The 12,499-nt window shown below is 43.2% G+C and overlaps 1 protein-coding gene across 1 annotated transcript; it reads right to left on the bottom strand.

The window, feature by feature from the left end:
• Positions 1–6,958: 6,958 nt before the first annotated feature.
• COX7A2 (cytochrome c oxidase subunit 7A2) lies at positions 6,959–11,072 on the bottom strand. Its single transcript, XM_075145331.1, has 4 exons — positions 10,919–11,072; positions 9,614–9,703; positions 8,058–8,142; positions 6,959–7,174 (listed from the first exon to the last, which is right to left on the bottom strand). Exons 1-4 carry the CDS (start codon positions 10,934–10,936, stop codon positions 7,116–7,118), a joined length of 252 nt encoding a protein of 83 aa, XP_075001432.1. The 5' UTR covers positions 10,937–11,072; the 3' UTR covers positions 6,959–7,115.
• Between the last annotated feature and the right edge of the window lie 1,427 nt (positions 11,073–12,499).

Consider the following 12,499-nt stretch of genomic DNA (forward strand, 5'->3'; position numbering starts at 1 on the left):
AACAGAAGCTGCTCATGGTTATTGGGAACAAACTGTCTCAACAGGCGAGACAAGCTCTAGCAGCACCGAATCTCCCTCTCTCCCTTTTAGTCCAAAAAGCATCTCTGAATATCTATGTATAATGTTACGGTCACATCGATGAGAATGATACCAGGAGATTTGCGTAGAAACTCTTAGAGGAATCTCAATTTGGGAGTAAGAACATTTTGGGCAGATCACATACTTCAGCTCCTGCACAGCCCAGTTTTCTTGGTTAAAAGGGAAAACTTCTGTGGGAAATGAAAGACAGCCATCTGCAAGTATTTAAATTTTTTGCTGCTGTTTCAGATATTTTTAAAACTGGACAAACAAACATATGTCTCTTTTGGCCCTGAGAAGTCCTCTACAAAATTGTTAACCCAGAGAAATTAAGAGACAGTTCAAGTTGTTTCTGCATCCTTGTGGCAGCTGAAACACTTTTGGATTAGCACATATAAAGTATCTCAATTGAACACCTTACTGTTCTTTGCAAGGAAAACATTCTGCTGCTGCTCCTGGTGAAATCACAGAGAACTGCATCTCTATGTGAACTTCACAGATAGCCTCAAGAAAAGAGTTATTCCTCGATACACCTCTCATGGTAAGGATACCATTTTATTAGACTGACATATCACAAGACACTCTACTTCTCTCTTATTTTACACCTCCCTTAGCAGTCAAATGCATGTTGCTCATAAGAGGAAAGAGCATCTAGGCTGCCATATGCTTTTAAAGCAATACCATGACCTTGTTCGTTGCATACTTTGTCACAATTCTATTTAGGAAGCCTTAATTTAGGTAACTCTAAGCCTCCAAGCTTCCTGTGGTCTTTTCTGTTGTCATTCCTTCCATGTTCTGGTATATGTAAAGATTAAATATTACTGGATCTTACCTGATCATCCCTTTCCAATTTATTTCCATGCCCACCAGACAGCATTTTGCCTTTTCTGGAGCCAGCAAAGACCCAACAAGACAAGAGACAGACAGTCCCTGAAAATACCAAAGCTGGTAACATAACAATAAAACAATAAAATACTGGGGAGGGAGAGGAAAGATAATTACATGCACCTCATAAACCAGATAAAGGAGAGGAAAGATCCTTACATTTCAGAAAGTTTAGATGATTGGTGGATTGGGAACTCAGAGAAACACACACATTAGCAAAGGACAAATTCATCCCTCTTTGGCAGTTTCCTCTAGGACATAGCAGGCTATATGCAATGGGAGTGAGTGTTTTGTGAGCTGAGTGAACTGTATATAGATACTGGTGTTCCCCAAGGAGCTAAAACTAGGACTGCCTGACTGGGGACTCAGTGGAATAAGACCCTTCTCTGAAGTATCTCCCCAGCCCCTGCGAGTCAATTTGGCTTGTCACATTTATAAACAGGAATCCTGGCCAATTACCTTCCTTCGTGAGAACATATCTTTTTGAGAAAATAGATACGAGCGTGCTTTAGCTTTACATGTGTTTTGGGGAAGCCTGGGATCAGCTAGTCTAATAAAAAAACCTGTGAATAATAAGAGCAACTCTTGAGAAATACTGAGACAAGACCAAAACATATATCACAGACTGTATGCACTGCCCACCAAGTTTGAAGGCTTGAATGCTCATATTCAGAAAAAGTACAGTACAGCCAAGAGAGTCTCCTCAGATTGTGTTTATGGACAAGCCATTATTTTTACAGCAGAATTGACTGAGTACTGAAAAAATAAGTGGAAAGGCTCGGGCAAGTTAGACTAGAGAAGGTGGTGTTATTATTAAAAGGAACTTCTTTAAAAAAATAATCGTACAAGCATGCACATGAAAAGATACATTGGTTCTGACTTACTCATCACCTAAATACCTTACTTAGGGTCAAGTCAGGTTGATCAGATGATTGATTTTGTCGTTGAAAGTCTGATTCACTCTAGCAACTATGAAGGTCAACCTCCAGCTCTTTGGTATGTAACAGAATTGGGAAAGAATGGGAAAGGAAGGACAGCTTACTACAAAAGATACCAAAAAAATTCATCATGCTTTTTCATAGTTCAGAGCAGTGATAGCCAAGGTGAGCAACATTAGAAAAGTGGTATTTTTATTCTGGGATCTGGAAAAAGAAAAAAAGTACAGATAAGATCGTACACATAGAGATCTCTCTGGTGTTTTCTTTTTATTTCTGAGAGTTTCTGAACTTTTTCCATGGTGTCTTTTAGGAAGCCAATGCTGTGATATTGTGTATTATTAGTCCTCAAACTTTTACTGGGGAAATTTTTGTGTGTGTCAGGCTAATTGGATCTATACATGTATTCAGCAGCCAAGAAAATGTAGCCCAGGGCACAGTTCTGACTTACCTTCCCAATGGAGAAAGTAAAACATGGTCTGTACGTCCAGAGCCTCAAAAAGGATTGTGTAACCTAAAAATGCAATACTTACTGAGAATTTAATTTTCATCTGTTTCATCTGATTACTGTTTGAATAGTCATTTCTCTTACAGTAGAAATTCTTTTTCATTCTGCCAAAGCTGGCACACTACTAAGCTTTCTTTGTTAACCTTAAAACCATATAAGTTTAAAAGCTTAAATAATGAAAAATAGGGTGGCAAGGGAAGTGGAAGAGATAGAGTACTCATTGCCTATCTAGCAGAAAATGTCCCCCATATTTTTGGGGTGACATTTAGAACAATCCAGCTCAGTGGAAGCCAGGACAGCGTTCCTATGTCCTCAGCTCCAGGGGACTTTCCCATCCTTTAAGGCAAAATATAAAAAAATCTTAGCTACCATTTGTAATAACAGTAACTGAAAAATAAAATTTACATGAACCTGAAATAGAAAATAAAGTTCACATGAAATGTCTTTGGGAAAAGATACCATGTGTATTGCCTAGACGCAAATCAAAAGTAGGACTGCAAAGCAATATTGTACATCAGTATTATACCTAACTCCAGAAAATATTGATTTAAGGATGGTGATTAAGCATTACAGTAATAGAATCAGACAAGAAAAGCACACAATTTGAGTGTGTTAACTGCTAGTGGTCCATGACTTCATATTACCAACCATTTTATTTTTTAAAATTTATCATTTTTTCACATTAGCAAGGAGTAAAAGATGTTGCTTATTTTATTTTCTTCTACTCATAAAATACCCATAGGGAGATTGAAGGTAAGATCTTCAGATACTTCCAAACATTTTCCATTAATTTTAGCCCTAGAGAAGATGCATAGCTCTCTTTTTGCATTTTCCTGGAGAAACACAGTATAGGCAGTATAGGCACCTTCTGGCAGCTTGTGATGTGGACATGCCTGCAACAAATTACACATATAGACTGAACAGTAGATGGGAATTTCCCTGTTAGCTTTGTAATGCAGTCCTAGAAAACGGTGCTGAGCCGCTGACCATGGGTCTTGTTTGGCTTCATCCTCCTACTGCTCCTGCAGCAGAAGAAAATCCAGACGCACTAGCAGACCCGCGGATTGCGCACGCCACCCCGTGAGCGCTCGGCAGCAGCACAGCGCAGCCCTGGCAATGCCAACCGCTCTCCCGCCTGCCTCCAGCTGCAGGCTCCAGGGATTCGTCTTGGGGTCACTAGACCCACCTCTGCCAGAACAATTTTTTGTCATTTGTTAGTCATTTAAATAACATTTCAAGGCTCCGTCTATAAATACTCATCACTTTGTAGTACGAAGATGTTTTTCCTAGCTTGCATTTACCCCACATGCCCTCCCACCAGGGCTGCTGCCTGCAGCACAGCTCACAAGCTGCCGCAGCTCCTGAGACAGCGGACTCTGAGATGCAGTTGATTGCGAGAACAGGAACAGCTGCATGTTCTGCTTCGGTTGCACACAGAAATGCACATTTACCGCCTAGCTCATCGCAGGGTTTTTATAATTTAGACCATTTAAAAAATTGTCCTTCTTTCAATATTCTTCATAATTCCTGTGGGTGGGAAAGGATGTGGGCTTTTTAAAGATTTTGATCTTTCCTTATGCTGCCTTCCAGATGCCCACCACTTGGTCCACATCTTGGTAATAACCCTGGGCACATGGTAGCAGCAGAAGCCTTACCAGTGTCGCAGAGAGAGCAGACTGATTCCTTCACATGCTGTGAAATATAGCTCACTGTGCTGTGAGGTTTCTCTTCCTTACAGGCATCAGTGCTCATCTCAAGATAAGCTGTACCCCATTTCCCAAACCTTCTTCTGAGACATCCATCCAGGCAGTTCTTACTCTTTTAGTCATGCAGTTGACCAAACCCACCTATGCAGAGAGACTAGCATCGAGGGGTATCCCCCCAACTCTCCTTTTTTAAGATTTTTGGTTCTACTAGAGAGTTCTGAGTACACTGGCCCTTCTCTTCCAGTTTGCCTTCCAGTTTAACAAGCATACTCTGCTTCTCCAGGATAGCAATGAAAAATTCTAAACAAACTTAAACCACAAGAGGCTTAAAATAGTACTGTAGTGGGAAGCTAGATTTTTGTGCTCATTTTCACATTTTGGAAAACCCACTGTTTCCTTGAGAAGAGAAAAAAAGGATTCTTTTGATGGAATTTGTTTTTTTAGAAGCTCTATTTGTTACAGAGTCAACACCAGACTTTCAGCATAATAACCCACAAGCAGCAACTTGACAGGAAGGCTACAAAGGCACAAATTGCATTAGGAACGTAAAACCTAACTAGGGATGCACAGCTACCACTGGATCCCAGAGACGTTCTTCCCCAGTAATTGTGATAGTCAAGCTAGTAAGAGGGTATCAGGGTAGCTTACAAGTGATTCTCATACCCACTAACTTAAAGATGCTTTCTGGAAGCAGTTTTCATAGAGCAGGCACTTTCACTGACAGCACTAGCTACTTTGGATGTAAGGCTTGTTCTTGAATACATGATAGCAGCTAATAGTTATTACTGGGTATCCCTGCCCAATTCTAAACCACAATCAAATTTTTCTCCCCCCAAGACAACAATGGATCTCCAGTTGCATTTGTGGTTGTCAGTGTCATAGCAAGCTGATAAACCACCTCAGCCACTGAAAGAGGAGGACTTTGGAAAGGATCACAATAAAACCATTAGCTTTATCAGCCATTTGTTGTCTCTCTACATATGCAGAGTGCTGTCATACAGTTCTGGTGTTAAAACAGAGCAGGTGAGAACTCCTCAACCATGTTATTGCTAAAGCACATAACCTAGTTAAGGCACATAGTTCAAATTGCTGCCAGAAAGTTTGGAGTGACCCAGTAGAAATGACATTGGAGCAGAGCTGACAGCTCTCCCAGAAACGATAGTGTTGACTGAGCTTTAGAAGCAGCAGCTGACACCCTGACGTAAAGGAGTAGTAGCAACCTAAAACTCAGCCTACAGCTTTTGCCTTGTTTTCTGTGAGAAGTCTTAACATAAGACATTGAAAGATACTTGCTTTCCCCTTTCAGTTTGTAAAATTCATGGTCGTCTAGGTGGAAGGAGTCAAGTGCCATTGTGGCTTCCTTTAGAGCTGTGTTACAGGAACGCTAGCAACCATCCTTTAAATATATGTATTCCCGTATCCCAGAAAAGGAAAGACAGTCTTCAGAGAAAGGACAGTGAAACGCTGGAGCAGGTTGCACAGCAGCAGTAGAATCTCCATCCTTGGAGACACTCCCTGTGCGACTGGTCAAGGCTCCGGGCAACCCAAGCTCTGAAGTGGCACTGCTCTAAGCAGAAGATTGGACCAATTGACCTTCAGAGGTCCCTCCCAACCCGAATTATGCTACAATGGAAACCCAATCCCCTTAACCTGGTATGTACTTATGAACTAGATCTGCTCCTACGCTAAAGACATGGGGCAGTCCTATTCTCAAAGCACAGAAGAGTACAACTCATAAGGACAGAAAGCATTCTCTCTAAGCATTTAGCTTATCCTCGAAGTTCAGAGCATGCTGGAGAAATTCTTCAAAAGAGCATTAAAAACTGACACAAATTAGTAACAAGAATTTGAAGCTTTTATAAGCACTGCCTTCAATATCTTCAGTATTTCTGGCTTAAGAGGGTCCAGTTCAACCTAGGTCAAATTAGCAGTCAACTGCCAGAGTATCTGTCTAATTAAGTCACTGTAAACCTTTTCAATCAGTAGAGAAATTCTAGCGCTGCACTAGTACAGTTAGTATTAACACTTATTGTGCCCCTCCTCCACTTTACTATTTGCTCTAGAACACGCTCAAATTCTCTAATCAACTTTTTTTTCTTATTTTATGCTAAAGAACTGATTGCTTTATTTACCCTAATGACCGAGAACAAGCTGGCTTTAGCCACCTGAAACATGAGGCAATGTTGGAAGATGTCCGAGTCTTAATCATGATTAACATATATATGTTGATTTCATGGGCAGCAAGATAAATACACAATCACTTGCTAATCATATTTGCATGCTTACAAATCTTCATTCTTTTCATGAAATATGATGTTCCATTAAGCTGTAGCAGAGAACAGCCACTGGAAAAAAAAAAAAATCTATTAGATGAAGGTGCCGAGTTCAACTGAGACTACTTCTAAGCCCCTGAACCTGCAGAGGACAGTGTTATCACCTCTACATAGTAAGAACTGTCACCTTTGGATGATGATCAGGAATCAGATTCCTCTATTTCTAGATGTATCACAGTCAACTTCCAGCAGTTGACAGCAAAGATACAGCATAATCATCAAGACCTCAACATTCATTTCCACACAGGTTTAATCTAATCCTAATCATTTATTATAAGATTATTTTGCTCCACTAAATCGAGAAGAGGAAATTTCTATAATAAAGATAAGATACCACTTTCTCATAGGGATTCAGGGCATTTAACTCATCTTCGAAGTACTAACATAAACCACATACAAAGAAAAGAGGCTCACAATTCAAAGATCTGCATATTGATCAACTCAATGGACATTTACTGGAAGTAAAAAGCACTCTAATGTAGAACACATGATACAGTCCAGACCACGACAACACAATGTAAAAACTGCTTTACTGATTGCAGGTAACATGTTACAATTAAATTATGATTCCAAGCATTAAGCCAGCTGCTTATAAGAAGCATAAGCTGCCATCATAGTCACATGGAATTGGACGAAGAGATGCTAGTCACTGAGGCATCTTGAACTGGAGTCATTTCTGCTTCTTGGGCATTGAAGCGACAAGCAGCTCGTAAACAACATAGGCTGTTCCTGAATTAAGAGACAGAAGAGATATTTTCAGAATGGTAAACAGAATTCCTTTCAAGTCAGTCTTCCTTTCACAGTTTGTTCCAGAAGAAATATTGACAATAGGCAGTTGCAATTCAGACACAACACATTTCCATAGCCATGTCTCAACAATTTTTTTTTTTTGGCAATTCATATTTTAGAGAAAAAAATCCTTAAATACCTCTCCATAGACGGCATAAAAATAAAGAAACTGGAGGAAAAAAAATAACAAAGGGGAGGGGGAGAGGCATGTTTGTGGAACCTACACAGATGATCATAAAGTAATGGTTACTCATTCTTAAAGTAACTGAAAATCCATTAGATCAACATATTTAATTTAGAAGGTATTACAAAACTAGGTAATAAGCAACGTAAAGGTTAAATATATACAGTATCATAAAGCTTGAATATATTCTGCTAGTTTTCACAGCACGTGAAACCTCAGCACATCAAGTATCACCTACTACTAAAAAGAGTTAGGCTAGTGAGAAAACTGGGATACGTATGTGCCATAATTACATTTTACTCCTTTTCAGAATAAGCTTTCTAAGTAGTTCTAGTTTTCTCTAACATCATACGTGAATTCTGAAGGAGTATTCAGCCCATAGTACTATTAGTCAGGGGGAAAAAACCCATCTGAAAAGCTAAACTTGAGAAAGCCCAAATAAATATATAGTATGTCCAAATGTTTTTTTCCCCTCTCTACATGTGTTTTGCATGTTCTAAAGAACAGACTGAAGGAACTGTGTAACTAATTTACTCAGGAAACACCAAACTTGTTGGAGATTGTACCAAAGAAAAAGTATTTTAACATTAGCGCACTGGAAATTGTACCAAAGCATAAATATCTTAGTAGCAGCCTTACCAAAAACTGCAAGACCCATGGTGACTTTATACAACAGAGCATCCATCACACCACCTTTAAGATGCACTGGGATGCCATTATCCTCCTAATGGAAACAAGTGACAAAAAGAAGCTATTTAAATACAGTTCTTGCAATATTGTGTTAATATAACTAGAATTACCCAGAACAAGAATTACTTCCCCAAATTATCTTCCCAACTCCCAAAAGACACTGAACCTTATTTAGAATCTGCTTTGCCTCTCAAGCTTTCACTCAGGTGATCAGGTGTTCACTCACTAGGGAAGTATAGTAAATGATGTGCACATTCATTTCTAAAGTGGTGATTGGCAGATGCCTAAACACTTCTGACACCAGTTGCCAGCCCCCTCGGGTGCACAGGATATGACTACCATCCCTCCGCCTCCAGCACAGTAAGTCCCTGCTATAGGGAGAGGCAAGGGGAGGAGCCTCTACTGTCATCAGGCGTCATACAAGAAATTGTTTTGCTCCACCTGAAGTAAAACTCCTAGACACCAGATCCACATCTTTACCCTTGTCAGCAAGTTCACGCTGCTCTGGAATTCAAGCCAGCCTCCAGTGCTGGTGACCCACAAGCCAGCCCAGCTTAACTTGCTGCCCCACAAGTAAGGAATGGGAGGAGGAAGAGATATGCCTAGAGATCTCTGCCAGCAGAAACAGAACCTCTGACCTCACCCATTGCCAACATCCTGCTTCCCCTTGGCTCGCAATGAACACTGTGCTCCTTAGGCAGTGTCCCAACGAGACTGGCTTTCTCTTTCAGGGGAAAGGAAAGCAACAAGACACAAAAACTATTAAACTGGGGCTTCTAACATACTTTTTCCATTTCACATCGCTGAAAGTCTACTCTATCCTCAGTATGAAGCTACTGCTCCAAGTTATGGCTCACAGTTGGGAGTATGCTCTTGAGTATCCACTCAATGCTTTGGCATTTGAAGAACCACTAGTTCTCACTAGGTGGCCCTATCAATCAGCAAGAGATTAATTCAGAAATTATTTTTAAAGATTGAATAATTTTCTAGGAGTGAATTCAATCCCTTAAGACCTTTACTGTTTTCATAACTGAGAAGTACAATAATACCACATCCTCATTAAGAATTATGGGGCTCATCTGTGAGCTATGGATATAGCTATAAGATTGAAGGTTTAACTTTTCACTGTACTTCTGTCCTCCCACTTGCTGTTTTTCTCTATTCGTTCTTAGAACGTACTCCCCCACCTCATCTCATTTCAGAGTACTTTGTCTTTATCTTTGCAGAGTACCTACTACTCATAAGAAACTCAGGTACAAATCATTTCGCAGCGTAAAAAACCCTAAAGAGTCAGCAAGTCAAGTATGCATGTACAAATACTCTTAATCTCTGTAGAAAATAACTGCTGATTTCAAACACTGTAGTCATACAACTGATTTCAAGAGCTCACCTCAGATGTAAAAAGCGTTTTCACCATTCTCTAGAAACAAAATGTATGCAATTATGATCTACTAAAAACTTGTTATTCTACTAACATTATTCTACTATCAGTGCTCACTCAATACCTGAAAAAGCTTCTGCTTCTCAGGAACTCTATTTTCAAACTGCCTGCGTGAAGCAGTGCTTATGGTCCTCTGGGAAATTTGGCGAAGACCCTGAAATAAAAGGTAAAGAGTGTTTTAAAAACAGTGAAATTTTTCAGCTATATCCACACTGGGTAGAAATAGTTTCTTTTAAAAGTAAGATAGAAGTGGAAGGGACAGGAAGAAAACAGAGTCTTTAAACACACAAACAAACAAAACTTCACCAAAACCCACTCGTTTTGAATTCAGTCAATCTTTCAACAGACTACGTAAAGGAGTGATTGACTGGTTACCTAAAAAGGAAAAACGCAGGAAAATTACTTTCAGTAAGATAAAACAGATTTATGGATCTGCAGCATAACCTTCATAATCAGCATCCTGCTGGTGGAAATCTCAACCTCAGCCCCTTAGATCTGTTTTAGGCACCGTTTGCTGTGTCTAACTCTAGCGATAGAGAGAATAATATTTAAGACAAACATGTCTGTGCAGACAAGGATCTTCTGTCACAGCTGCGGTTCATCTGCTAGCCACCAGCACAGGAGCTAACCTTCAGAGCTGAAAGCACTCCCCTCCCGCACACAGACCTTAAAGACACTCTGCTGTGTCTTAAACTAGAATCTGTTTCCATAGTCAGCTCATATAGGTGCTCGTTAGCACAGGTCAGGCCACCAAAACCAATAATCTGTAATTCTTCCGATGGCTCAAAGTCTGCCTTCGCTTACACGTCAAGTCTCAAAGTTAAGAGCCAGCTGTCCCTCTAAGCTGCCAGCAGTCTCCTCCAAGCAACGCTGATAACCTTGATCCTCCCCCGCAAAATCACCACCACTAGAAATGCAGCCACAGGGCAAACACCCAGATGATGCGGGTTGCAAGTAACGGAACAACACACCCCCTCCCCTCGCCCGCCCCAAATAAACACGCTATAAAATTTATCTTCTTAGAGACGGACTAAGCGTACCCCAGACCCACTGGACCAACTCCCGCCCCTTCCGGTACCTACAGCTCAGCCCTGGGTGGAGCGAGTGGGCCAGGACCTGAAACGAAACACTTCCCCCCAGCAGCTCCTGCGGCAGCACCAGCCGGCCGACCCCCGCAGCCCGGGCGGGCACCCGGCATGGCGCCGACCGCCCCTGAGGGAGCCCACACACACCCCCGCCCTGCCGCGCCAGCCTCAGCTGCCCGCGCCGCCCTAGCAGCGGCAGCCCCGCGGCGGGCTGACGCAGCGGTAGCCGTGGCGGTAGCGGGCTGCTCTCCCCGGCCCGGCCCGGCCCGGCCCGGCGGCCTCACCAGCAGGTTCCGCCACATCGCGGCTCTTGGTCCCGTCACCTCCCGCCGGCAACAAGGGCAGCGGAAGCGGAAGCAGCTCCACCACCCCCACCGATGGTACCACAGGGGCAGCCGCGCGGCGCGCCCAGAGCGCCGCCGCAGAGCCTACAGCGCCGCCCCGCCCTGCCAGCCGCGTCAGTCCTCCTGGCGGGGGGTGGGGGAGCTGGGAGGAGATGGCGGCGGCGGGCGGGGACGCTGCGCTGGGGCTCGGGGAGGAGCGGGCCGGTGCGTGAGCGCGCCCCGGCTGTTTCCAGGCCGGTCTAAGAAAGGCTGTTCCCCTCCTCACGCTCCCGCGGCAGCCTTTCCCTGGTAAAACAACGACGGCGGGAGGCGCCGCAGCGCAGAAGGGTGCCGGCCCTGAAGGCAGGCAGCGGCGGGCGGCAGCTGCGGAAGGAGCCGTCTCCGGGCGGGTGAGAGGGGCAGTGCGGGCCCAGACCCCGTGCTAGGCACGAGTTTTGTCCCGGTGTCGGGACCCGGGAACCAGCGATGAGCCCCACAACGCCGAGAGCGGGATAGGGAGGGTGAGGAAGGAGCGGTAACGTCTCCAGCAACATGAAGCACGGGGCAGTAAACGGGCACCGGTTCAGAGCGGGAGGTGCTTCTCCACCCCATACAGCGCACACCGGGGAGCTTCGCTGCCGCAGGATCCTGTGGCTGCCGGCCGCTTCCCTGCCCTCAAAGGGCACTTTGGCAAATCCATGAAAGAAACGTCCCTCAGAGCTGCTACATACCGATTTTAAAATCACCTTTCATTAAAAAGTTTCAGACCTGCAGAGGTCCCTTGACATCCCCCTTGGCCGTCCCTGGAGGCAGGACACCGAGCTGGGCAGAGCCTGGGTCTGACCCAGGCGAGTAGGGCTTACACCCTTGGGATAGATGTGGCATCCCTTGTTGAGCCACTGCACACAGAAAAAACAAAACTGAACCACGTACCTGCCCACTGCCTCAAACTCCATTAGTAGCCAGGATACTGAGCACTCTGCATGTTAAAAAAGAAAACCTGACTTCAGTTTAATGTTTCACAATATATAATTACAGGCAGTGAAGTAATGCCAGGTTGGTATGAAATGCAAGCCTATTTGATTCTAAAGGAAGGCTCTATTTGCCCTTCAAGAAAGTGCTCCGAGAAGCCTGCGTTTTTTCTGCACTGCAGATCTAGCCCCGTAATTGCATCTTCTCGTGCTTCAACCTTACGCTGAAATACAATGCTGTCAGAAACACTATTTCCTGGCTTTGCTGCAGTTGCAGTGCACTCAGTTTTTGACATTACACTGCTTTTGCACTGGTGCCAAACCTCATGATGAGTAACGTGTGTCAAATGCAGCAAATTAGTGCTCAATCTAGTATGGAAATAACAAGGATCATATCTCAAAGCACAGCACTTCTCAATCTGATGAGCTGCCCCAGAAAGAAACTAAAAACGCAAAGATGAAGAAGTATATTCTTAGCTGAGTAGAATATTAAAAATACCATTGAGGAAGCATAGTCATGAAGAAATCTGATGTGTTGTAACAAAGGAGGAAATTGGATGCATTATTTACA

This window comes from Calonectris borealis, chromosome 3 (genome assembly GCF_964195595.1).
Source record: "Calonectris borealis chromosome 3, bCalBor7.hap1.2, whole genome shotgun sequence".
Classification (NCBI taxonomy): Eukaryota; Metazoa; Chordata; class Aves; order Procellariiformes; family Procellariidae; genus Calonectris; species Calonectris borealis.